At 41.6% G+C, this 27,751-nt stretch overlaps 1 protein-coding gene across 1 annotated transcript in view; it reads left to right on the forward strand.

The window, feature by feature from the left end:
- The window catches only part of Cyria (CYFIP related Rac1 interactor A), a 106,005-nt gene that overhangs the window by 68,248 nt on the left and 10,006 nt on the right, over window positions 1-27,751 (forward strand). The window contains exons 3-7 of the mRNA XM_021178997.3: window positions 7,971-8,050; window positions 23,567-23,688; window positions 24,772-24,877; window positions 26,949-27,085; window positions 27,529-27,606. Coding sequence (XP_021034656.1) covers window positions 7,981-8,050; window positions 23,567-23,688; window positions 24,772-24,877; window positions 26,949-27,085; window positions 27,529-27,606 — 513 coding nt within the window. The 5' untranslated portion in view covers window positions 7,971-7,980. The remainder of the gene's footprint in view (window positions 1-7,970; window positions 8,051-23,566; window positions 23,689-24,771; window positions 24,878-26,948; window positions 27,086-27,528; window positions 27,607-27,751) is intronic.

The following is a 27,751-nucleotide window of genomic DNA, read 5'->3' on the forward strand; positions in this document are numbered from 1 at the left end:
TTCCTTCCTGCATGTTAATTACATGCAGAACATGTGGAGAAAAAGAAGGGAACCTCAGAAAAGTCCCTTTCTGTGCAGGGAGGTGGGGGACAGGAGGAAGTGGTGGGAAGAATGTCAGAGAGCCCTTGATCCTCCTCTGGTTCAGAGCACACAGCAGGCAGAGCGTCTCCGTTCAGATGCTTGCTTGTAGACCTCGGCAAAATCAGACACGGGTATTACCACCACAGTATTACCAGACTTAAGGCAAAGCAAGGACAGTGCACACAAAGGCACTGTCCTGAGAGTTGGGAGGTCAGATCCCACTTGTACCTTTGCCTCAGTCCTGGGCGAGTCAGTGTGTGTGTGTGTATGTGTGTGTGTGTGTGTGAGTGCACCCACGTGTACAGTTCCCAGATGTCCACATTTTATAAGCCAGTAAAACTTCAAGATAAACTCTAGGGAGGAAAGAAACGACAGTCACCTTCAATCTGTAAAATAAATCAAAACAGAAATATAGATGTGTGTGGTTAGCGTTGGCTCTCTGAATGGTTCCTGTTGTAGCCTTTGCTTTTCTCATTTACTTTGGGGAAACCGATGTTTGGGAACCCCTAGACAAAGTATTGACTGTCTGCCAGGCCTCCACTGTAGGTGCTAGGAATGCGATGAGGTGTTACAACAGCAGCGCTGCCCCCAGAATGCTCACCTCACATCCAGAAAAGGCCATGAGAAAGCATGTGATTTTGGTCCTGAGCTGTGTCCCAGGCTGCACATAGCTTCGTAAGGGACCAAAGAGGAGCAACTAGCTCGAAGGCATAGGGTTTGTTTAGGTTGCAATGAGGCCAGAAATCAGGATGATTTGGGGTTTCTTCCCAAGAAGGCAGAGACCTTCCCCTCACAGCAGTTCTTTCTCTTTTCTCTCATAACCCACTGAGTGCTGTTAGTGCTGCTCATATACATATGGGTGTAGGACCATCCACAGGAACAGGGGCAACTTCCCAGGAGCTATATTCCTAAGGAAGCTGCCTCTGCCTTTCCTGGAAGCCATCAGCCATCAGTAACTCCTAAGCTGGGGAAGCGGGGACTTTGAGTTGAGATTCAATGGTTTCTACTTCACATATTGGTTGTGAAAGTTAAGCATGACGGGGCATGAAATCGTGTCACCACCTGCAGGCGAGTGTGAGAGTGAGGCAGGAAGAGACACCGGCAAAGACCCTGGGGCAATGAGGAAAGAGTGTGGAAAGGATTGCTTGTGGCTAGACTGAAGGGAGCAGGTAGAAGGAGAAAAAGGACAGAAGAAGCAAGCAAAGGCCAGGACTTCTGTGTCCAGGGCATGCATTTGGGCGCCTGTTGCCCTACAGATAGTGAGTATACATGGGAACTTATGAAGGCTTACGTTCAGAACCGTTGTGCAGTGAGCAGAGTGGCGATGAATGCGAAGGGTAAAGACAGACTGAGCTTGCGACAATTGGACTCGATGCTCTTTGCGGGGCACAGATAAGCCCTACTGATGAGCCGCAGTCAGTAGAACAATGTGCAAAGGTTCTGAATTCCCACTCAGGACGTTCCTATCAGGGGAGAACTGGGCCTGCTCAGTCAGCAGGCATGGGAGAGACACGTCTAACAGGGAGTACACACCCTTGGGAGACAGGAACATGTCATAACTTACAATGTTATGTCTTTAAAGGGGACACCCTGTTACTTCTGTGACAGGGAACAAAGTGTGAGGTTGTGATACTTGATATCTGGTCTCCTGGCTTTAACCCATGGATGGAACTCATGTCTTTTGTCCTCTAAATTAAGATATTGAAAAAGAGGCTCCAGTGTTAATGCCCAGTGCCTTCTTGGAGAGTTTGAGATGCACTGAGACTCCAGACCAGGAAGTCCAGACTCCATCTGAAGTGCCTAAGAATGGAACACTTGTTATCTCCCAAGCATGGTATTCTACTATGTAAAATGAGCCTTGTACAAGCTTATGCTAAAGATTAATGTGCCCAGATGCATCATTGACACAGATGTGGTGTCACAGGAATATATACCATTCATATGAATGTATGTATACTGGTTTATTTATGGCTTATGAGTACACTAAAGCTATATCCTTCATAACTTTTTTTTTTTTTTTTTTTTTTGGTTTTTCGAGACAGGGTTTCTCTGTGTAGCCCTGGCTGTCCTGGAACTCACTCTGTAGACCAGGTTGGCCTTGAACTCAGAAATCCGCCTGTCTCTGCCTCCCGAGTGCTGGGATTAAAGGCGTGCACCACCACGCCTGGCCCTTCATAACTTTTAATTCCCAAAATATGCAGCTACAGATGATGTGAGTCTTTGATTCTTAAAGTCTTTGCACCAAAAGACCAAATAAATACCCTAGATTCAAGACAACTGTGGTTCGTTCAAAGTGCTAGCAGATACCACCCTTTCTGATGGAAGCACTGCCGAGTTCCTGCCTTAGATGTTTCAAAACACAAAACAAAACAAAACAGATAAAATAAAATAAAATAAACTGTTGCAAAAACAACTCTTTTAAGACCACCATTTTCTTCTCTCCCTCTGACCTTGGTTACTCTGAGCCCTTGCAGAGTGCTAGAAAGTGGTTTGGTATAGGAATTCATTGTACACATCATCATAACTTTAAGAGAAAGTCTTCAAGGGGATTTTATAAAATATTCATCTTCTGAAAAATTGAGCATGGAGATGTTGGTATACATGGTTCACGGGTCACATTTCCCATAGCCCGTTTGCAGAAAACCAGTAGCGTTTGCTTGTATTTGCTACATGTCTGTTACTGTGTTAAGATACTATGACCAGAAGCAAGTTACAGATTTATGTTTCTAGAGGAGTAAAAGTCAGTTATGATGGGGCCATGGCAGAGGCGCCGGAAGCTGGGGATGTCGCCCTCAGCTGCCAGCATGAAGGCAGGGAGACCCAATTGGAATTAAGGTGAGGCTATGAACTCTCGAAAGCCCACCCCCAATGATATAGTTCCTCCCAGCATTCCTGTGCTATCTCCCTAAACAGTGTCACCGACAGGGGACCAAACATTCAAATACATAAGCCTATGGGTGTCAGTTCTCCTTCTAACCACTGACTATATCCCTTAAACTACAGGCACAGCTTTTTAAAAACAAGCCATGATTGCTTGCATTTGGCTTTATATTCTGGGAAGACCGCTAATGCTGGCACTTAAACTTTTTTCTTCCAAACCAAAGTAGAATTGCAAAGTGTGTGTGTGTGTGTGTGTGTGTGTGTGTGTGCATGTGTGTGTGCACGCACACATGTATTAATTTTCTCCTTTTTTGAAACTGAAAATGTTAGCAGTGAATAATTTCTCTTGGAAAGTTGTGGATTTTCCACTGAGTGATAATAGAGCCAGTTCTGTAAATGTCAGTTGAACTGAGAGCCAAGAAAGTGATAATATAAAAAGAAATTGTATATCCAAAATTGCCAGCCCTTAAAGATGATGCTTCCCATGTCAAGAGCATGCAAATTATCTTTACAGATACCAGCATGACCAGAAGAATACCATGTGTTTTGAGTGTTTGGAGGCATTTAGGCCAGTAACCCACTTTGTATACCTTTTACTTCCCAATGCCTAATATCTCCTAGATAAAAACTCTTTTCAACCTATGTTTCCCAGATCCCTGTGTGGGAAGCAGCTTCCTTCTTGAGTGAAACAGACTTGTCTAGGACATGTTGCCCCATTTGGTTCATGTCTTCTTTGAATTTCTGAAGAATATAATCTTCTACATGCCACAGAGCAGAGCTGATGTAGAACAAGCACATTTAGTGTCCAATACAAGCTGGAGAGTCTCTCCATCGAAAAGTAATATATGTCTGTAATAACATCGTAATAATGTAGATTTTTTTTCTCCTGTCCCCAGGCAGGGAGCCCTGCAGAGTGTGGTGTGCTACTCTATCTCCAATAGAGAAATGAGCTTGAACTTTGCATTCTAAGATTTTCAAAGTCAAGCGTGAGACTCTCAAAGTCATTTGTCAGTTATCCATTTTTAAACCTTTCTTCTGCTGTCAACCAGTGTGAACATAAACATGGGTTCTTGCACGTTGTCATAAAAACTGAATAAATGAAGTATGGGAAAGCTTATAAACAAATAGTTGGCACTCCGTAAAGTGCTGCAGTTCTTCATAAGTACCAGGTGCATGCTATTATTCATAAGTGCCAGGTATACATTTCTCTCTCTTCATAAGAACCAGGTACAAATTATTATTTCCACATATTGATGGATAATCAATGACCACCTTTGAGCACTTTGATATGTCAGGTTGTGCTTATGGACTGAAAGCTAGATTAAACTCCTAGGTGAATGCTAGACTATAAATCGTCTGGGTATCACCTGCCTTTGAGATCATGGCTTCCCTCTCTGCATGCCCTGTGCATGAGGATGCCCAACATAGCCTTGATCAGTTCTTGAAGGGCAGTTATGAATGGTGGCCTATTTTCTGTAAAACCAAAGTGCAAGAACGAATTGTAGTCACGTCGTTCTCCATTTTAGGAAGAAGGTTCCCTCGAGGGCACTGTGGACCTTCTGCATTGCTGTGTTCTTAGTGATGTCAGCCCCTGCAGCTGGGCAGGAATGACAAACAGATGGCAAGTCATAGAAGGAGGGCAACCATTAAGTCACCGAATAGAATGTGCAAACCAGATTTCCCAGCTCTGCAGAGCATACCCCTGGACTGCCCGAGCAGGGAGCTCTGCCACCCATATGTCTACTCTGTCACAGTAACTGTGACTCAGTGTATCCTCAGATGTCCTCTTTGAAGCAGCTACCCTGAGCCAGAGGGGAATTTTCCTTGTCTTCACTTGCTCTTAGCTATAATGTCTATATTTAACCACTGTGATCCTCATAGTTTTATTTTTTGAATACTGAATCCTGAAAGGGACTATTTTTATTTCCCGCTCTTTGATTCTGCAAAAGCTCAGATGTGAAATGCCTTCTCTAGCTACTTGCCCAATAGACTCACCTTCGTGTCCTGCTTGCTTCTCTACCTTCATGTGCCTGATGAGCCCTTTGTTCACACGTGAATATGTCAGCATCTGAGTCCTTCAGTAGGTTATAGATGTTATTCTCTTATTGAATGGCATAAAGTATGTCTAACTTCAAGTATTAGTCTACCTTAAATAAACTATCTCTGTAGTATTGTGGTGTGATCATGTGATCGATCAGTGTGATCATGAAGGAGCTGTTTGAACAGATTAGAGAGGCCTTGCTATGAAGGATTTAGATGAGGGCCCTTTCTAAATGGAGATCAGGGTTCAGTTTTTAAAAGATATCATATTCAAGGTCCTGGCTTTGATTCTGGATATGTGAATAATAAATAAATAAATAAATAAATAAATAAATAAATAACAAATACGTAGATACTCTACTTCATGACCATCTACCTGATGCACCAGTTCTCTTGTTTGACTTGTGTAAATGAGAATAAAATCTCAGATATTATTGACCAAGATAAAACATTACAGGCACCCCATCTTTTTCCCATGAAGAAGATGAGATGAAATATTTCTATAGAAACGTAGGAATCTTGCATTGGGTTTGAAAGTCATGCTTCCAAGGCCCCATAGAAACAGAGTTAACCCCTAATAGTGCATCACGCTTCCAAGTCATTGTTTCTGAATTGAGACCCCACACATCTAGAATCCCAAATGTTCCAAGTAACTCACCCTGGCTGTTGTTAGAACTGTGTTCCAAAATATTTACCATAATTAACCAACCATCTCAAATAACCTTATGAAGAGTTAGACTTTTACAGTTAGCATTTGGAGATATCTCCACATTTGTTTGTTTGGGGCTTCTATAAATTTCAAAGGTTTGGCATATTTCCCATGTCTGGATTCTGGCAGGACAGTCATATATAAAACAGGAGTTCAAGCGGAAGGTGAATCTGAGATATATTCATCACAGCAAAGTAGGAAAGTTAGTAATATTTAACTTCCATTTAGTTATTAGGTACGAAAGCCAGCCTACTATTAAATGAATCATCTTCCTGTAAGAACTGGAATTGCTCATCAGAATGAGGTCTAAGAGGGCTCGAGAATACTGCCTCATACAGGATGGAGTCTACCAATCGTGAGCTTTACGTCTGGCAGAATTTGCGGTTCATGGGGTGTGCTCAGATATGTTTTCACAGGAAATGTGCATAGAGGCAGGGGATGAAAGTCAGAATGGCAGACAGGGTAAGGAAGATGTCTCTTCAGAAGAGAGAATTATAGGGCATTCCTCCATTGGAGAATTCTCTCTGGAGAACTGCATGCACCCTACCAAACCTATCTTCCAGGAGAAAGTCCTGAGTGCATCTGAAGGCTGTTAGGGTAATCATGATGCAGGTGGTAATGGCACTAAGTACCATCATCATCTATAAAGCAGAGGTAGATGAAGACCTCTAAAGAGCTCAGGCCCTGACCTGCTTTCAGCCCCATAAATATGTTGAAATGAATGGATGTGTGAGTGACTGTCCTCCCTCTGGGACAGTTAATGTCTAGGAGTGAGAGCTGTAGAAAGTTTGCTGTTTACTTCAAGAAGTAACTCATAACTGTTCTCTCCATTTTTGGTTGAGGACTGTGGACATGCAGCAGAGCTGTATTTCTCTGGTGGTCATACCTGCATTTATACATGTCTCAGACTACTATTCCTTTCCTTTAAAAACTTTTTTTTTTAGTTTTATTTATACTATTATTTTATGTGGGTGAGTGTTTTGCCTGTGTGTATGTATGTATATACCATATGCATGCCTGATAGCCATGGAAGTTGAAAGAGGGCCTCAGATTCCCTGAAACTGGAGTTGCAGGCCTTTATGAATCAACATGTGGATGCTGGAGCTCAAAACATGTCCTCTGCAAGAACAACAAGGACTCTTAATCCCTGTGCCAATTCTCCAGACCCTTGGGCTGCTGTCTCATTGAGAATGGCTTTTTTGATAATATGACTTTCATTTCTTGTAAAATTGTAATTACTGTTCTCTCTCTCTCTCTCTCTCTCTCTCTCTCTCTCTCTCTGTGTGTGTGTGTGTGTGTGTGTGTGTGTGTGCATGCTCTCATATGTAGAAGTCAGATGACAGCAAGTGGAGTTGGTTCTTTCCTTCTACTGTGTAGGATCTGAGAATTGAACTCGGGTTGTCAGGCATACCAGCAATTGTCTTTCCTTTACCAGCCCAGAGCTTTACATTTTGGTATTTTATGCAGTACTGTTTGATCATTGAAACACCAAATAATGGAAACCTGTAACTGGTCTAGGAGTTGCCATTTGAAAAATCTTGCTTCTTATATACATCAAGAGAGTCCCTGAAGTCCTAAATCTGTTTCCTGAACTCTTTCTTCCAAACTTCAGGAAATGTATGCTGGGCACAGCAACTCACACCTGGAGCCTCAACATTTGGGAGACTAAGGTGGGAAGATCGTGAGTTCAAGGACAATATGGACTAGAGAGCAAGACCCTAGAAATTTGGGCTACCTAGCATGTCAGAGCGAGATGGTAGGAGGAGGGAAGAGAAAGGAAGGAAGGCAGGAAGGCAGGAAGGCAGGAAGGAAGGAAGGGGAAAAAAAGAACACAAAAGAGAAGAAGAAAAGAAACTCGGGCCACTCGTGCAGATATATTTTAACGACACCCTCTCTGTCATACTTGCCCAATGATGTGTTCTATACCAACAGGAAACAAAGGGAGCCAGAGATATCAGGTATATGGTTACTGGGCTTGTAAAAGGGAAAGGGAATGTTTTATAGAAATAGCCAAATTCTGCTTCGAAGATGCTTAATTTCTAAAAGGATACTCACTTCATATTTTTTTAGTGAATGTGATGCAGGGTGCAAGTGTGTTCTTCAGAGGCCCATGACACACACTTCCATTGCTGCCGTGCTTTGGGGCAACCCACCTCAGAGATACTTATCACTCAGCAGCTCAGGGATGAGCTGCGAGGTGATGGTTCTAAGTAAGCTTTCACATCCCTGATGGTGTTTGCTTTTGTATTGTCTTCCCTAGGTTTGCTGGCATGGGAAACTTGCTCAAAGTCCTGACCCGGGAAATTGAGAATTATCCACACTTCTTCCTGGATTTTGAAAGTAAGTCCCAAGCTCTGTAACACAAGAATGGAAACTTTGTGTTTGCTTTGTAGCTTGTTTATAGGGAAGTTATAGAGATTTTGTATGAGACTCAAACCAAATCCAAATGGTATTATGCATTTCTTCCTGACATTGTTTCTGAACCATTTTCTTCCACCATTTCTTTATGAGCTTTAGAAACTTAAGGAAGGTTTGTTTTGATTGGTCCATGATTTTCCTTGATTTCAAAATGATTAGCTTTGGTAGGATATATACAAATCTTACCGTGACTCTTCCCTAAGATTTGGTATATAGTAGTATTTCACATTCTAAAGAAAAATGGCAAGCACATTAACTGATATGGCTTAGCATTAAATATCATTATACGTGTAAGGAAAACAGTGACCACCACCAAAAACCAGACTTATTATTTCTCATCATCACTATCTATTTTATATATTATTTTATTGTGTAAAGTTATTTTGGGATTTTTTTTCTAGATGTTTATTGGTCAGACATTTTACATGAGTGATGGAAAAATATAAATCATTACAATTAATTCCTTTAACTAATACTATCATCCAATTACAGCTTTCTACTTAATGGAGATTTGCATATGTTTGTGATATTTTCTTTTTTTTTTTTTTTTCGTTTATAACATCTTTTTTTTTAATTTATTATTTTATTAGGTATTTTCCTCGTTTACATTTTCAGTGCTATCCCAAAAGTCCCCCATACCCACCCCCCCCCAATCCCCTACCCACCCACTCCCCCTTTTTGGCCCTGGGGTTCCCCTGTACTGGGGCATATTAAGTTTGCAAGTCCAATGGGCCTCTCTTTGCAGTGATGGCCAACTAGGCCATCTTTCGATACATATGCAGCTAGAGACAAGAGCTCCGGGGTACTGGTTAGTTCATATTGTTGTTCCACCTATAGGGTTGCAGATCCCTTTAGCTCCTTGGGTAATTTCTCTAGCTCCTCCATTGGGGGCCATGTGATCCATCCAATAGCTGACTGTGATCATCCACTTCTGTGTTTGCTAGGCCTGGCACAGTCTCACAACAGACAGCTATATCTGGGTCCTTTCAGCAAAATCTTATTTTTTAATATGTTCATATGCATTTTGTCCAAAGGGTTATTGCCTGGGTTTTTATTGTCAACTTTGTACAATCTAGAATTCCCCTATTTTTTTCTTTTAATATGGATTCCAGATCATGGGGCTAGTCTTCTTGTTTTAAACTACAACCCACAATAGCCAGGACAACTGTGAATATCTCTTTTTTATTCACATCTACTGCAAGCTTTAACTTGTTTGAAATTTTAATTTGTCAAGTATGTATTTATATTAAAGAAAATGATCAGAACATCTTCACATATAGATTAAACTTTCTGGCAGTTTTGTTAATTAAATCCTAGAAGACATTTCCAAGTTGTACAGTGAACGTTCTCTCCAGGTGTTGTGTGCTGTCTTTGAAAATGTCTCCAGAATGTCTCATGAATTCTGATAACTAAACTTAGTCATGTTTACTGAAATACAGTTCACTTCTGATGTAACTCCGTTCCTTCCTGTTGTTACATTTCGACTTGGTTAGGTTTAACATGGTTTCATTTCCCCTAGGTTTGATAAAGATTTCAGCTCAAGAAGTGAATTTATCTGTGATTCTTCTGAAATCTTTGTCTATCTTTATGTATGTATGTGTACACACATGTGTGCATATATCATTGTTAAAGTGAGATTCATCAATAATAGCCTTTACTAAGTTATTTATAATCTTAACCACCTTTCTTTGTTACTTTACCCATTCTGTTCCACTTTTATAACATGCATTTTGCATTGTTAATTCAATGTATACAGTACTTAAAGATAATGTTAAAGACCCATTCACTCACAGTTTAAGAACATCGAAAACCCAGAGTAATTCCATGTCCTTTCTTGCTCTGAAGCCCTAAATGCCACACACATCTGCTCTGACTCCCACCTACCTACTAGAATTCAGTGGCCACCACTGCTTGTGTGATTGGCCTGGGTTATTCTGGCTTTCTGCACGGCCACCAATGTTGAGTTACTTGTCAGTGTTGATCTTCAGAACCTTGAAAGAGTGCAAATAGCACCTGCAAGAATTTAAAGCAGTTGTTTCCATCTGCTCCTCCTGTGGGCTCAGGTTGCCTTGGGAAGCCCCTCGCTCCTGCCTAGCAAGAGGCATGGTTTTTTCCCTATAGTAACTGTATTGTGATCTGCTCAGACACGTGCTTTGGAAACTTTTGTACTATTTAAGGAAAGGTGATGGGAGCTACATCATATATTTGGGGAGATGGAAATTTGATGTCCATGATACAAACATTCTGCTTGCAGATATTCTTTTTTTTTTTTCAAGACAAGAAAAGAAGCACTGGATCTCTGTGCCTGATGGCTTTCTTTTAGGACTATAAAAGTAATCTAGAAATAACATATAAATTTAGAAAAATGTACAAATTTCTGCTTCTTTTACCATGGAGAAAATAAATCAAAACCCCTTTTGTATTCTCTGGGAGGTTAGTTTTATTTCCCTAAACTCTAGGAGGGTACTTAACTGAGCTGAAATCACACAGGGAATGACAAGGAAGGTGACATGGGAATGTGGGTCCCTCTAGCTCTCCCTCTCTGCTTTGTTGTTCCCAAGTGCTCTTCACAGCAGCTTCTTTGATGTATCCTACCATCATTCTACTCCTCACTAGAAAAAACACATCTCATGAAAATGCAAAACAAAGAAACAAACAAACACATTCTCCTTATCCTAAATATCCCCAACCTGAGACAGGGTTTCTCTGTGTAGCCTTTGCTGTCCTGGAACTGACTCTGTAAACCAAGTTGGCCTGGAACTCAGAGATCAACCTGGCTCTGCCTCCCAAGTACTGGTAGTAAAGGAATGCACCACCATCACCCTTGGCTTAAATATTCTATTTCATATGGTGGTTTTCAAGAAAGAACAATGATTATTTGATGGAAGATATCTTCAGGAATGATTTTCCCTTGAGTCTGTGGGTTGCAGTCTAATCAAGAAAGGGTATATTGAGTATAATACGACATTCATGTCAGCCACACACCTGCAGAATGTGGAACTAGATGAGAACTGATGTGGAAAAGTAGATAGACATTTGGTTGAAGAGAAACTAGGAGACTTTAGAAAGGCATAACATGCCACCAGAGGACAGAAGGGAATGGAACTTGCCTCTTGTTCTAGAATTGGAGGGCCATAGAAGGAATAGAATGCATATTGCAACAGGTGGCATTTTAATAGGCTTTAAAGAATGACAAGTTTTTCTGCAGGCACAGATGGGGTGAAAAGTTATGCAACAGATGGAAACAGTATGATGAAAGGCACAGAGATTAGAATAGAAAGGATGGGTTTGAAGAACAGCAAGAGACCCAGTTTAGACAGAGCACCAAAAGCCTGTTGGGAAAAGGGGAGGGCGGGAGGCTTGAATGGAAGACTAGTTGGGTTAGATGTTAATGAGTACAGTTGTTAAGGCGAAGGCAGGAGGCCCATAATTGGAGCACTCATCCAAACAGAAGAGCTATAATCCCTTCGGGAAATGGGACAACAGATGAGAGCTGAATAGATGAGACGTTCAGGACCTACACTCAACGAGACTTGAGTGGGGACAGGGTCCTGGAAAGATGCTACAGTAGAAAGATAGAAGGATATTCTTTGACATTCCTGGGGTCAGATCCTGAGCCCTACTGTTTCATGAACTAGCAACTAGCCTTATGTTGAGCATGGGGGTTGAGTATCACATGAGCATCAGGCGTAGATGATGGTCTTGTTAAAGAAGAACGTAACAGGCCAAATGTAGGCACTGGGGAAAACATAGGAAGTGCAAATGGGTCTAAGTACAGACACACAGAAATCAAGGAAGAGAACCATTTAAATGGAAGATGATGGTTGAGTAGTCAGGTGTCACCAGTCACCTTGGGAAAGAGCTTTTTGAGACTTGTTTTCTCTCTAGAGGCTGGGTGGTAAAGAGTTAAGGAGTGAAGGGAGCAGAGAGGAGGCAGGCTGAGCAGCATGTAGTAACAGCTTAAATGAATCTAGCACATCTACTTCCAGTGTTGAAGATTCTTTTTGAAGTCAGTGATGGGATATAATTGAACTGGGTCAAAGAGACATAATTAAGCTGGGTCAAAACATAATACAAAATTAGATACATGTGTCCTTGAGCTCCTCGGTGGCAAAGATCTGATTTAAATTCCTGTTGACCTTTGCAGTGAGTTCTCCACTTTATGGTAATATTTTCCCACAGACCCTCCATATCTTTTTTTTTCATTGTTTATTTCATCCTTTGCTGGCTCTCTCTCTCTCTCTCTCTCTCTCTCTCTCTCTCTCTCTCTCTCTCTCTCTCTCTCTCTCTCTCTCCCCTCCCTCCCTGCCTTCTCACTATGCCTCCATTTCCTCTTTGAAAGCCAGGAGGCAGGCGTGTGGTGGGGAAGATGAATGAATGTTGTTTCAGTGAGTGATGGTTTGAAGGACATTGTGCAAGAAGTATGCCTGAAACCCTATGTCAGATGGCTCAGTTGAAGCCTCCCATTGGCCCCTAAGGTTGACAACAGGCCTCAGCCTTACACATAAGTAGTTACAGTAACTGCCAGACTGCCGTGATTAGAACCATCTGATGAGCTCTCTTTTATAGAGGTAGCTAAGCTTCTCACCAAAACTCTGACTCAGAGGTCTAGTCCATAAGGATCTGTTCTGGATGCTTCTGATAATCAGCCAGTTTGATAACCTTCTTTAACTAATGCATCCAGTTAGTCACCAAAGTGATTGATACCAGGGGAGCTACATCAAGGAAGCTTTTAAGTTTTGAGTAATATTCTCCAAGACAGTAGAAGTCCAAGTAGCTTAGCAAGGCATAATGGTTACATAACTCTGACCTTAGAACTCAGGAATTAGAAGAAAGAATATTGTGAGTTTGAGGCAAATTGAGACTTTATACAGTAAATTTAGGGACAGCCTAAGTTACATAGTAACACTCTGTCTCAAACACACACATACACACACACACACACACACACATATACATCCCCAAAACAACAACAATCAATAATAATAATAAATAATAATAATTAACTATTTTAAACTATTCAAGAGCAACTCACTTGGAAGGAAGTTTTTGTCTACCAATAAACAATTTAACAATTTGATCTATCAAGCAAAATGCTCTGAGATCTGAGCAGACATTTTTTCAGTGAAGATAAGAATCCATGGGAAAGGAATACTCAATATTCCTTAATAATAATAATATTAATATTATTAACTAGGAAAGGAATCCAAGGTAGAGAATACCCACTAGGGTGAGGAGATGATAAAAGTCCTCATGAGATTACGAAGAAATTAGAATCCTTGGGCAAGTAGGGAAACACAATGGCAGGTCTCTGCTTTGAAAGAGATTTTGAAGTACCTCAAGGTTAAGGCTCAAGTTACTGTGTGATTGGACTGTTGCTGTGTGTGCCCAATAAAATGAAAACATACATAAACTTGTATTTGAGGACTACATGTGACATTACTCATAATAGCTCAGAAATAAAATCCACATGTTCATGAACCGATGAATAGGCAAATAAAATATGGTAGCAACTCAATGAAATGTCAGTAGTAAGAGAGCCAGTTACTGAAACATGCTATAATATAGACAGACCAGCTGTTCTGGTGGTGCCTTGTAGATGGTTGCTCCCTGCCTTGCTGATTCAGCTCCATTTCTCCCATGTGGGCTCCTGTAGACATGGTGCCTTGACTGTGCTTCAGAGGCCACATGCCTTGGCTCCCATGATCCCACAGAATGCTCCCATGGGCGGTCACAGCTTTGGTCTCTCATAGGGCACAGAGTATGGGAGTATTTAAAACCTGAGCTTTCCATTGTGCCTTCAGGTAGACCCAGGGCTCCACAGCCAGGGTATCTTCTTATGTTTTATACCCTGCTCTCTCAAGTTTTCTTGTCATTGTTGTTCATTGCACCATGCTGGCAAGATGACACCAATTTCCATTCTGTCATGAACTCCTAGGATTTCTTGGTTTCCAGGTCAGTATCTGCACATGTGAATATTTTAACTTGAATATTTCCATTATTTGCTTGTTACCTACCTTTGTGGAAACTTCCTTTTCTTGCCTCCCCTCTGCTAAACCTAAAAGCACCTGTTCACACAGCCTCAGCTCTTATAATAAAAATCATAAAGGCTTGGCTTGTATACTATGTGACTTGTTCTCTTCTTTAGAAAGAAAGCAATATTCTTTATGGTTTTTTGTCTATAGCAGTATGAAAATTTGTTAGAGCGCTATGGATTTCTATACAACATAATTGACATTAATTTTTGTATCCTAGAATATAAAGTTAGCACAGTGAGATTTCCTTGATGTCCTGAAATTGAAATTTTAACAGGCTTTTGACTAATCAAGGTTGAAACTGATTCACACATAGATTTAATTACTTTGAATTTTTTTGATATTTCCTGTTCTACCATGAGTTCTATCATCTTACCAGATTTTTAGTTTTACAATTCACTGTTTTTAACTAGCCCAAGCCTTGCAGCCTACACCTAGAACAGACTCATTTTGCATAACAGATGCTGCAACTCTGCTAATTAGTAGCTATGGTGCCCACTCCCCAGTGCCCCTGATGCTACTCTATTCTCTGCATCTATCAGTTGACAGTTTTATGTACTTCTCCTGAGTGAGATCACACAGTGTGCATCTTTCTGTAACTGGCTTACTTCAAGGAATATAACATCTTCAAGTTTCATCCATACTCTTGTGTATTGCAGGATATCTTTATGAAAGCTGAATACCACACTGTACTTATATTTATGCAATGCTTTCATTCTCTGTCCATTTTAAATGGAAGCAGAATGACTGCCTTATAGTTATTTCAATCCAGTTTTTCAAGCAATCTTGAAAGGTACTCTGGGTACCAGACGCTCTTAGTTGTTGTGTGACTGACTGAAGATCTTGAATTGCAGTCTGGTTGGGAGGCAGACACAGAAGCTGCCATCTGGGATGTAGCGTCGGTTCAGGCATTGTGTGACACATTGTCAGCAACTGCACAATGTAGGTTTCTGCTGCTGCTGTATATTAACCTCATCACTAATGTTTGATTTTTTGAGATGAAGATTCATAGAAAATCAGGTCTTAGACTGTTGTCTTCTCCTGTGTCTGCCATCTTGTTGAGCATGAAATATAATTTCAGTAGTTTTGGTGCACACTAGTTGAGTGGCCATATGCAAAGAATCCTTCCATTTTTAAGGAGGCTGCGGTTATGATGGTGAGTTCTTGCTGGGGGCAAAGAGACCTGGGGAGATAAGGTGTGCCATATTATTGTGAGAGTAGAAGGACTGATCCCTTCCTGATGGCATTTTGTATTTCATTGGGAAAATAAGATATGAACAGAAGAGAGACAATAGGGCAGGAATTAGGTACCTCTCAAACAGAGATCAAATGCTGTACTAGCCAGAACGTATCCTAAATTAGGCTAAAGAAATACTCTTTAATAGAGAGGGGCTAAGTAAAATGGAAGAGCCAGAGAAGAGGTTCTGCAGTAAAGAGCGCATATTGTTCTCGCAGAAGACCCATGTTCAGTTGCCTGCACCAACACTCGGGGGCTCATAACCACATGTAATTCCTCTCTAGAGGAAACAGTGCCCCTGGCCTCCAAGAGCAACTGTACACAGGTGCACATATCCCTCGACATACACACATCTACATAATTAAAAATTAAACATAAATCTCTAAAAATGATGTTCTTATGAGACAAATTCATGTCTCATAAATTAATCCAGGAATACTAGTAGTATGTAGGGAGTGATTACTAAGGAAATGATAAAAATCACCCCATCACTGTACTTACAAAAGGCTTCAGTCTCCTCTTCTTGGGAACAATGGTTTGTATCAGGTTAGTCTGTCATCTGGGATCCCTTTGAGGGCTTGGGTTCACTTCCTGCCGCAACTGATCTCTTCTTTCATGTGTTATCTGCCAATTTTGCATCTGCTAAAGTGGCTCAGAGGAGGCTGGAGAATCTGGAAGAGGTGAATTTTTTTATTGGATGACCAAATGTCTTTTTCTAGTCCAAACGTCTTTTACTTGACAAAGGAGAAAAATTAAAATAAAAACAGGGTCAGCCTGCATAGCAGTTTATGAATCTAACACAAGTCCTCAAAAACAAAGATGCTCTAACAGGACCTGGAGAAATGGTCTGCTGGGTAAAGTGTTTGCCATACAAGTGCGAGGACCTGAATTTGGATCCTCCAAACTCATGTGAAGCTGCATGTGGTGATGCAGGTCTGTGACCCCAGTGCTCCTCATCTGGAGATAGGAAGCGCACGAAGCCTGTGCACACAATGGAAACAAGAGACCCTCTCAAAGAAGGTGAAATAAGGACTGTCACTGATGTTGTCCTCCTGCCTCTGTGCATAGGTGCCTATACTTACACATACACACACACACACACACACACACATACACACACATACACACATGCATTCTTAAATATGCAAAAACACAGAGAGATTTTTTTTAGTTCCTATACTTACACACACACACACACACATATACACGTACATACACATGTACACACACCCATACACACATGCATTCTTACATATACACAAACACAGAGATTTTTTTTTTTAATTGCATAGTATTCTAGCACTCTAACTTTCTAAGACTTTTAACCTTGTCTAAATTTCCTCTACATCCCTTCAGGTAGGAAACAGACAGGGCTATTATTAACTTCTCTTTCTAGGCCCAAGATCTAATCTGGAGCTTAGAGAGGTTAGCTGGCTTGCCCTGAGGGCGGTATTCAATGAGTGTTAAGTTGGCATAGGATTTGATCTCAAAACAGCCTTAAAGTACCACCTCCACCTAGGAATCCTAGCATGGCAGAAGAGACAACCCTTCAGCATCCTTCACCGACTGGGCCCTGTCGGTCCCTGGGGTGATTGTTCCATGGAAAGATCTTTGGGCTCTGATGTGTGATGACTAATGTCCTGTCCAAACAAATGTGTCAGCCTGGTCCCACTTACATTTTCCAATGAACTTTTGCAATTTCATGCGGCTTCCGTAAACAATATCTTGCTATAGGTTATTACCATTAAACATTCCCAAAGTTAACACCAGGTAATTATTTATGTCTCTTAGTTTATTCAGAAGGCAGGAGGAGTTATGAGAGTAAGGAAGTGGGTGGGGAGAGGGGCTGCAGATTTAATTTATGTCTTGGGCAAATCCTTTCTGCTGTTCCTCACTCGAGTGTTTACCCAGCAGTCATCGGGGCACGGAGATAGTCATACATCCTCATGATGAAATGCCAGGGATGCCTTCAAGACCAAAGACATCTCATAAATTGTGTCTTCTCCTCAGATTATTTTAGTTTAATTTGCTTCTCCATCAGATTGTCCTTACAGGCCTAAGTAGGCTGTGGGGGAAAGGGGTGCCTGTCCCTACTGCCTTTGAAGATGGGATAAGGCCTTGGCTGATTTATACAGATAAGGTCTTTTGCTTTGATAGCCTCTCTCTAGTTTGAGGCCTGCTGTTGTTCCCTGTAGCTTTACTGAAAATCTCTCTGAAAAACAAAGGCACCTACTTCCTTCCCCATTAGCACAGAGGAATGCCAAGCATTCGGCTTTGAACAGAGTATCAGAGTCCTCCAACAGAGATACCTTCCACCTAGCCTTTAGTGACACCCAAAACATTGGCAGTTAGCATGCATCATCAGCACTGGCAATTACAGCCAAAGGAGGAGAGGTTCTTATATTCCCTTCCTGCGAACAAAATTAATATCCTGCATCCTAACTGATAAAAGGGTGGTTTATCTATTGAAAATTGTAGACACATGGAATTCAGTGGGTTCTTGACAACAAACGTGGGTGTGTAAGGTCACAATGTATATGATCTGTTTCCACACTTTCCACAGCAGTGAGTCCAAGATGAGCCTTAAATCATTGCCTCAATAATGGCTAGGATACAGGTGTTCCGGGCCTCCTCGGAGTATTGGTTTCTGAAATTGCCTGTGTAAATCACAAGGACTTTTACAGCTCCATTGTCAGGCAGGATGAGCACTCACTTCATGTAGCCATTCTTCTCCGGTCACTAAGATAATTGAAGGTGATTAGACATTTAGAATGTGAGTCTTAGAAGAAACATCACCAAAACAATTCATTGGCTACAATTGGAATCAAAGGCCCAATGCCATCGTGAGTAGTGGTGTGAATGTGTATGTGAATCCGTAGGTGCATGTATATTTGTGTATTTGTGAATATATAAGCATGTGTGTATATGTGAATATATATGCATGTGTGTATATTGTGAATATATGCATGGTGTATATATGAATATATGCATGGTGTATATGTGAATATATATGCGTGCATCTATTATGTATGTGTACATGAATGTGACAAATGTGTGTGTGCGTGTGTACCTTTTCATAAAAAGTCAAGCTTCATGTTAAAATTAGAAAAGCAAAGAACATAGTTCAGAGTTGATATTCACTTAGCAAATGATGCTCTCAAGGTTGCTGGAGGATTATCACAGTAACCTTTTCCACCACTAATTTTTCAGGGTCCTTTTCTAGATGTCATTTCTTGACATATAAAAATTCAATAAACTTTCAAATTCTGGCCAAAGTTGAGTCTGAGTATGAGGCGGGCCAGAAGTGTATCCAAATCCTTTCACAACATTGCCCCCGAAAGCAAGATGTGGCAGTTACAGGACTGTAAGAGTAGACCTTTGCCAGTTTTTTATTCTCCCAGGCAGAACAGATGCCCCAGTAGCACGCCAGCTGCACTGAGGCACTGAGCAATGGGAGAGTTAAGCACAAGTGTTGAAGGGGAGACTCAGTATGGACCCAGGTGAATATGAATGTCTTAGTGGCAGACATGGAACAGTGTGCAATCCGGCATGGGGATGGAGCCTTTATCCCATTGCTTCCTAGGACCCACATTCCACCACCTGGCACATCCCCCACTGACTCACTGTTTTCCCACACATTTATTGAGTATCTCCATTAGCTATGATATCATAAGAGTATTGAAGATAAGTGTGTAAACCCTGTATCCAGAGCTCAAAACTCGAAGACAAGCAGCCGTCCATCCCCAAACTGGGCTGTGGGTGTCGCTCAGTTGGTAGAGGGCTTGCCTAACATTCCCGAAGCCCTGGGTTCCATCCCCAGAATTATCAGGGACATGGCACAGATGTGTGACCCTAGCACTTGGGAGGCAGAAGAACGATGATTCAAGACAATCATTTATATATATACACACATACATATATATATATATATATATATATATATATATATACACACACGTGTAGTGAGTTCAAAAAAATCATCTTGAAAAGTATACACGTCATTCTTTCAACTATCAGCCAGCACATATTCATGAGCATATGTTATATACTCACCAGGCATGGTAATGTGCAATCAAGTGAAATAAATATGGTCAGAGTCTTATTTTTAATGGATAAAAGTCTCATTAATTCTATCTGCTATTATTCTACCTGTGAGATAGAAGTAGTAAGAATTGTGGAATTCCATGTTGATTTGGAACAATGTTAAATGTCACTTGGCGTTACACAGCCCCTTCCCCATTTACATAATGAGATAGGCATGAAGCAAGACACATGCAGCATGCAAGCATCGTCCATACGCCTTTTTAGGTGACAACATTGCCACAATGTCAGAAGTTTGGACACACCTGAGGTTAGAGTTCTCTCAGCTGTCATTCTGCACCGGAGAAGCTGGCCCCGCTGGTGACTTGGATCCCCTGAAAAAATATTCCTCATTCCAGCCCAGAAGGCATGATGGCCTGAGGAACCTAACTGTTGGCTGCGGAAAGAGATGACTTCAATCCCATAACAGGGAAGGTAGAAGAAATCAGGTATCCCATGAGACTAACAAATTATGGCAGCAAATGTGCCAACACAGCTCCAAGCGCTGGTGAAAGGGAAAGAGAGACTGAGTTTCTGCACTCCATCCCTAACCAGGACTATGCAAACATTCCTAATGGGACTCCAGGACAACTGCCAAAGGGAACTGTTTCCCAGAGAAGGCTGGGGACTGAAGGTCCATGTTTACACATCCTCAAGCTGCCAAGAGAGCAGCTCTGTCAGGTAGAAGGGCCTCACCCAACACCCCAAGTCAACCTCCTGTGGCGTAGAAAGGCTGTCACCCACGCCACTCCACCCCCAAGCCACTCAAGCAAATACTTTTTGCTCACAAGAATGTTCATGTCAGTTTATATAAGAAAGTGTCACTTCACCTGACATGGAGACAGGAGCTGGCTGTCTCAGGCTGCAGTACCACTTGGAGGCTACTCTATAGGATGTTTATTTTGAAAGCACTTAAGAAATTCCTCTATTTTCTACAAAGTGGTGTGAAAGCTTTCTCCTTTTGTGTTGGGGTGATCAACAACAGGATGCTTTTTGGGTTTTATCTGTTCTCTATCAGAGCCCATTTAGTTATAATTCTTTTTCATATGAGACTCTTCCTAGTGACTTGTTATGATGGGCCCATGTGACGGCCCCTTTTAAGTCAACCTTCTTCCACAAACAGTTGTGTAATTCTGTTGAATTATGTGAACCTCAGAATCTTGGGCACAGACTCTATTTTGCTTTTCTCTAAATACATCATTTGGAGGGTTTTTGTTGTTGTTTGTTTGTTTGTTTGTTTGTTTGTTTGTTTTTACCTTATATATACACAGTGCGTTCCTGAATTTGGATAAGTGAGTCTTTCTTGGTTTTTGTTTTTTCTTTGTTTTGTTGTTTTTCTATTGTCCATTGTTTAAATTTCATATGTATGGGTGTTTTGACTGCGCGTATGTTTGTTTCTGTACTATATATGTGCCTGGCGCCCAAGGACACCAAAGAGGGCATCAGATCAGTTGGAACTGGAGTTACAGATAATAATTAGCCACTGTGTGAGAGCTGGGAATCAAACCTAGGTCCTCTGGAGGAACAACCAGTGCTCTAACCACTGAGCCGTCTCTCCACCCCTGAGTGGCTCATTTTTATTTGCTTTATAGGGTTTTGGGTTTGGTTTGGTTTGGTTTGGTTTGGTTTGGTTTGGCTTGATTGTTTTTTTTCTTGGGTTTCCTCCCTGCCACTATTGCAATGTGGAAACTTCCAGCCACTCCCGACATGCTCTCTGCAGTGACAGGCTTCCTAGTTCATGGATGTGTAGGCTCCCTCTTTATGAAATCCCTATTGCTTTGAGAACACCTTGGGGAAGCAATAAGGGATAACATATGAAGTGAGTCAAATTCTGGGAAACATCAGACCTGATGATATTTACCCAGTGTTTGTGAGATATACTGGCTGGGTGAGACAGGAGAAATTGGGTGTTTTCCCCGTGGTGTCCTGAGCCAGCATCTGACCATGCCGGACACCTCTTCTCCTTCTGGCCCATCTGTGTTTCTTCCTACCTCCAGGCCCTTGGTTTCCCTGTTCTCTCCCTGTAGATGTACCTCCTCTATCTCTCACCTGTGCCACCATTCTAGACACCTGCCTTCTCCAGTTCCTTCCCAACCGCATTCATCATTTCCTAACTTGCATGAACCTTGTACCTCCTCATAAGTGACGTTGTTTCGTTTCGAGAAAACATTTTTCCCAGTGTCCAGAAATCCTGTGAGAGTTTATAATTTTCTGTGTTATTTTCAGGTGTTACTGCTCTTTTTCATATGTCAGCTTCACACATGCACATAATACCCACAGTGTATTATGATCATAGCACCCCCATTATCCTTTCTTATTCCCTTCCTACTGCCATTAACCCCCTTAGTTCTTTCCAAGTAGCCCCCTCTTAGTATACGGGTTTTCTTTTCTTTTTGTTGATTTCCATGGAAACCACCAGTTACTCTGTCTTTGGCAGGACCTGTTGAATAGACTAGGCCGAGACTCAAGTCGCTGAGGGTGTCATCCCTCATGGGCTTGACTGCAGCTTTCCTGGGCTTATCTGGCATCTACTCGCCCCTTGTGCTCAGTCTGCTCACACACTTAGCCAGGGCTTGCTTTACCATCAGCTGCCTTATAAATCTATCCCTGATACTCCCGGGTCCCGCTAGTGACTACGACATCTCACATGTTTGGAGTATCTGCCCTTTGTATTGTAGGAAGATTAAATAAAATGGAGGTTTGGTCAGAGGAGTGTCGGGCTTCATACAACTCTGTCCTTGTCACTCTGTCAGTGAAATCTGCTGACAACATCCTGTGTCTCAGAATTTAAATACCAGGAAACGGTTCCATGACCTGATGTCTCTCCCTCTCTCCCTGAGCAGTGACATCATTTTACAGAAACTGGCCTGATGGCAATTCTGAGGGCAGTGAAAGGCATGTTTCTTCACTGTTGGCCTCCTGCCACAGCCTCCTTGAAATGCTTCTGGGGGTTAGAACCTGCAAGAGCTCCAGAGATGTCAGAGAGTGAGAACTGGCTGCAGAGCTTAGACAGCACTGCGTGGCTATCAGAGCGCTGCCTTTGCTTATGTGAACCTAAACACATCACACACTTCTGTGGGTAACACTGTCAAGACCAAAGATTAGCAGAACAGGCCTTTTGACAGCACACTCTTTAGGTGTCTTTGCTGAGGAACTCCTGTGCACACCTCCTGTGTACTCCTGTGGACCACTTTCTTCTTTCAGACTAGCCTCTCCCACTCTCATGGATTTTCTTTTCTGAGAGTATTCCCTTGAACTGATGAGTACCCAAGAGACTCTGCACATGTCCCAGGTCTTGTATGGGATGCATAGATTGGGATGTCTTGGTGAGTTCTGGAATGATATGCTGCTGCCATGCCATCAAGGATTAATGACCCAAGATGATGATGACGATGTGGTGATGATGATGAAATTCATTTATTTGGGAGACGGTGTGCCATGACATACGTGTGGAGGTCAAGGAGGTCAGGAGTTGGTTCTCCTCCTCCACTCTGCGGTTCCTGGCAATTAAATTCAGGTCATTAGGCTCGGCAGCAGGTGCCTTCACCTTCAGAGTCATCAGACCCTTTCCAAATTCTGTAAGCTTTAAGGTTGATTTGTATATAAAAATATGTAGATAAATATATTAATATATGTAACAAAAATGTATAGACATGTACATACAGAATATAAGTGTGTATAAATATAAGATAGATAAATATATAAAATAAAATAAATATGAATAAAAGGGGTTCCCTTTTTAAAAAAATTTATACTCAAGTCTGCAGGTTTTCAATGATGGAAATATCCTGCACTTTTTCCTGTTAAAAAGCATACACTGCAGTTTGTAAAAGTTAATTAATAAATGGACACTTATGATGAACTGGTCATACTAGGTTTAATGTGTACAAAAGGATTGTTGAGTGCTCTGAACTAAGTCCTGGGCAGAAGTTGTATTCATTTTCTAATCCTAACAGCTTGTAATGTTACAAGGGTGACTTCCAAAGCTGCAGGAAGAACTGATTGCAGAAGCAGTGATTGTGTACTGCCTTTAAGAGCTGTTTGTAAACAGCAGCCTCTGTTTCTCTTGGTTTCTCTGTCACTTAGATGCACAGCCTACAGAAGGAGAGCGAGAGATATGGAACCAGATCAGTGCTGTCCTCCAGGATTCCGAGAGCATCCTCACAGACTTACAGGCTTACAAAGGGGCAGGACCAGAGATTCGAGATGTAAGTCAAAGATAATATTTAATTGATTAAACCCTTTGAGAAGGAAAGATCTTACACACACACACACAGAGAGAGAGAGAGACAGAGACAGAGACACAGAGAGAGAGAGACAAAAAGACAGAGAGACAAAGAGACAGAGAGAGAGAGAGAGATATGCACATGTGTGATAATTAAGTAATAGCCTTAGTACTTCCTAGAGTGCAAAGTAGAATAATGTGACATCCGTGTTTAACCAACAACACCAGCAAATTGCTTCCTGTAAGGGTAATATTGACACAAAGCCCGTGAATCTCTGAGTCATGAGATTCAGGGTAACATGTACAATCAAAACTTTGTGATTCCAGTACTGTCACATATGACAACCAGAAACCACCTGCTCTAAGGCGAGTATCTTGCTCTTGTCTTCTGAGGAAAAACTAAATAAAAATAAAATTAAAATTAAAAAAATAAAATAATAGCCATACTGAGTGTGACAAATGGTCTTCTCCAAGGACAAGCATACCAGTTGTTTAGGAGTGACAGTGTATGGATTGAGCAAGTTGTGTTTATGTATTTAGAAAGATGCATATATATGAGAATTATCCTGCCTCTGCCACCATCCTCATGAGAGCATACCACTGTCAGGATGCTACTGGGAAAAGGTCTATTAAGATGTGGCTTGTCTACTTCGGGGTTACCGTAAGTGTAGACATTACTATAGACTGGCAAGAAGAGAATGTATATCATAGAACAAGCACAACAGCTGCAGCCTCTACTCCTCATAATGAACAGCCTTTAGATGAATCAAGTGCTAATGGAGAGAGCAAAGTCTCTTCCTCTTCCATTATATTTTTATCCAAGAACCCAGCAAAGATGAGACATGACCTCCCGGGGTCATGCTTTGTGCTCAACTGTTGAAACTGCCTTCAGAAATGGGCTCTTTGGGCGATTTCCCAGGTAATCACTGTCAACTGAGGTGGTTCTAATTCTCAAAGCACACCAGGGATTGCATATTTTAAACTAAAATCATTTAGTGTGCTTCAACATGGGCTTATTGCTTTTCTTAAAGAGAAAACTCACCACCACCACCCTTTTCTCCTGTAGGCAATTCAAAATCCCAATGACATTCAACTTCAGGAGAAGGCTTGGAATGCAGTATGCCCTCTGGTGGTGAGGCTGAAGAGGTTTTACGAATTTTCCATCCGTCTTGGTGAGTAGATTTCTTTGCCATTTGAGAGTGTAGAATGAACAGCTCTACGTGTCAGAATATGTCCCACATTCATGGACTGCCATTATATCTTATGAGACAATTCATGAGCAATTTCTATCATTCCCGTTGCTTTGACTCTACCACATGCTTTCTCTGGAAGTGACTGATGGGCACAGTGAGGCCTCTCCTGGCTCATGCTCTCTTGATACTTTGTCACTGTGCCCATCTGCTCTTCAAAGCTTAATCTCATTTCCTAAATATTTATTTCTGTTATATGTGTGCATGTATGCCTGTGTGCGTTTAGGGGTACTGTTTGCATAGAACTTTCAGAAGCCAGAAGAGGGTGTCAGGTTCCTTGAAAAAAGGGGGTGCAGATGGTTGTGAGCTGCCCTGAGGGTTCTGGGAACCAAACCCTGGTTGTCAGCAGGAGCAGTAAGTGCTCTTAACTGCTGAGCCCTGGTTTCAGTTTTAATAAAACCAAAATTGGAGGATAGAGTTTATTTAAAGCCACAATTTCCTCACCCCCTCCAAAAAACTTAATTAGCTTAATATAAAATGTAAGAAAATAAACCTAGCATTTTTTTAACTTGAGCTTTAAAAACAAGTAAAGCTGTAAATAGGATGGCTACAGAAGCTGGGGTGAAGGCAAATGAGGTTGACAAACTGGCTGAGTACCACGAGCAATATGGTGTGATCACTGCCATAACTTGGGGTTTTATTTGTTCATATAGAGTATCTAGAATGAAAAGGGTAGCCATCAACTTCTGCTTTAATTTACCACTAAAACTTGTGCCACATTGTAAGAGAAAACCCAAAGTTAAAATCATCACTGGGATATTGATAAGATTCAGTGTTCAGACCAGCTAAGGGGGTGACACAAACGGATTTCACAAGCAAAGAAGGTTGCCTCAGGCTCTCAGGTAGAAGAGAAATCAAATTCTGTTTCCTCAGTGTGCATCTGAAAGGAGTGAGCTGAAATTCCAGGAAACTGGATTCTACCTCAACAGACAGAGAAAGGTGCATCCGTCAAAGCAGGCTAGGTTATACCTTGTTGCCCCTGAAGATGATGTGTTTCCATGGGTGGGATGCCTAACAAAGTCTTGAGACGGTCCCTGTAAGGATGCTAAAGGCTTATGAGGACATCAAAACAGTGATGTCAACTTTTCCTGTAATAATCTAGACAGTAGATATATTTATCTGTGAGCTGTCCTGTCTTTACTAGAGTTTATATCATAGTACCAACACCAGTGTAGCTCTACTCAGTACAGGAAGGGATTAGTGCATGTACCTTTTAAATAAAACTTTATTCATTAAAAAAGAAAACAGTGATCCAGATTTAGCCTATGGATCATAGCTTATCAACTCCTGCTATAGAGAATTAGTTAAATGACTCTGCTGTTAAAAATAATATGAAAGCAAAAGGAGTGGAGAATGATCAGAAATGAGCAAATGAGAGGGATGAGATTCTTCTGAGAACAATAAAGTAAACATGGTGGTAGATTTGTAGGTAAATATCCTGGGAGTATAGGAACGGAGAAGCACGTGACAAGAGGAGAAGAATTCCCAGTGTTAAAGAGATGACATAATCCATGTGTTGAGGACTCATGTATGGAGACAGGGCCAAAACAGGCACCAGTGTCTGCTTCTGTAGCCTGCTTCTGTAGCTCACTGACTGGGTAAACTGCCTGGCCCCAAAGAGCTCTGACTCTTCTGCCTCTGTCCTCATTCCCACTTCCAAAGCTAGAGCTACGTGCCGGCACCCCAATACTTGGGGGTGCTATAGATATAAATGAGATCCACTCGTTGGCACAGCAGACACTTTGCTGATGCCACCTTCTCACCCACTCATCTGGTCTGGAATCATTAGGGGCTATCAATCATATAAACACCATACATTTATTCCTGGTTTTCTAAAAGGCTCAGGAGTTGAGACTGCTAAGTGAACCGAGCTTTGGAATAGCCACACAGGTTATGTCTGAGAATGTCAACTTGAACTCAGTACTACTTTTAAAGGATGCTTCTGGTCCACCTAAAATATATCTCCATCTCTCTCTTTCCCCTTGGCTTTCAGAAAAAGCACTTCAGAGTTTATTGGAATCTCTGACGTGTCCACCCTATACACCAACCCAGCACCTGGAACGGGAGCAAGCCCTCGCAAAGGAATTTGCAGAAATCTTACATTTTACCCTTCGATTCGATGAGCTGAAGGTCAGGACGCTCACATCCTGTGAAAGTTCCCCTGGGTACCACTGCTTTATGGCTGTGCTGCCAAGGCTGTGGAGTGGGTTTGGGAGAGTAAGATGTAAAGCCTTCCCAAGGAGGCTTATTATGTGGTGAATATTTGCAGTCTGTGTGGTCAGAGTAATCTAAGAGGGTGCCTTACATGTGGAAATTTGGAATCTGTCAAACAAGTGGAAGGAAAACCCTTACTAAGTGTCTCTTTCTCACCAGGCAAACATGTTTTCCCTAAATACAGCCCAGAGTAAGAACAGTACATATTTCAGAACACTGGCGTTATAAGCTCTTATTTTTAACTGTTACTCCGGCTTTTAGATGACAAAGAAAATTCCTGCCATGTTTTTCCGAGATCCTGATGTTGCTTTCTTCCTGTTTCTAGGAGCTAACCTTCTTTCCTCTCTCCTGAATTTCAGATGAGGAACCCAGCGATTCAGAATGACTTCAGTTACTATCGAAGAACAATAAGCCGTAACCGTATCAACAACATGCATGTGAGTCCTCCCGTGCGTCTTCCTGGCTGGGGCCACGCCCTCTCTACACATGGCTGGGCACAGAGAAAAGGCAGAGTCCTTGTCTATAGCTTGTTTTCAGAAGTGGTGATCTTTATTTTTTTAAAAAACTGTATCTTGTCTTGAT

This window comes from Mus caroli, unplaced genomic scaffold (genome assembly GCF_978045245.1).
Source record: "Mus caroli unplaced genomic scaffold, Mus_caroli_1 scaffold_14, whole genome shotgun sequence".
Taxonomy (NCBI): domain Eukaryota; kingdom Metazoa; phylum Chordata; class Mammalia; order Rodentia; family Muridae; genus Mus; species Mus caroli.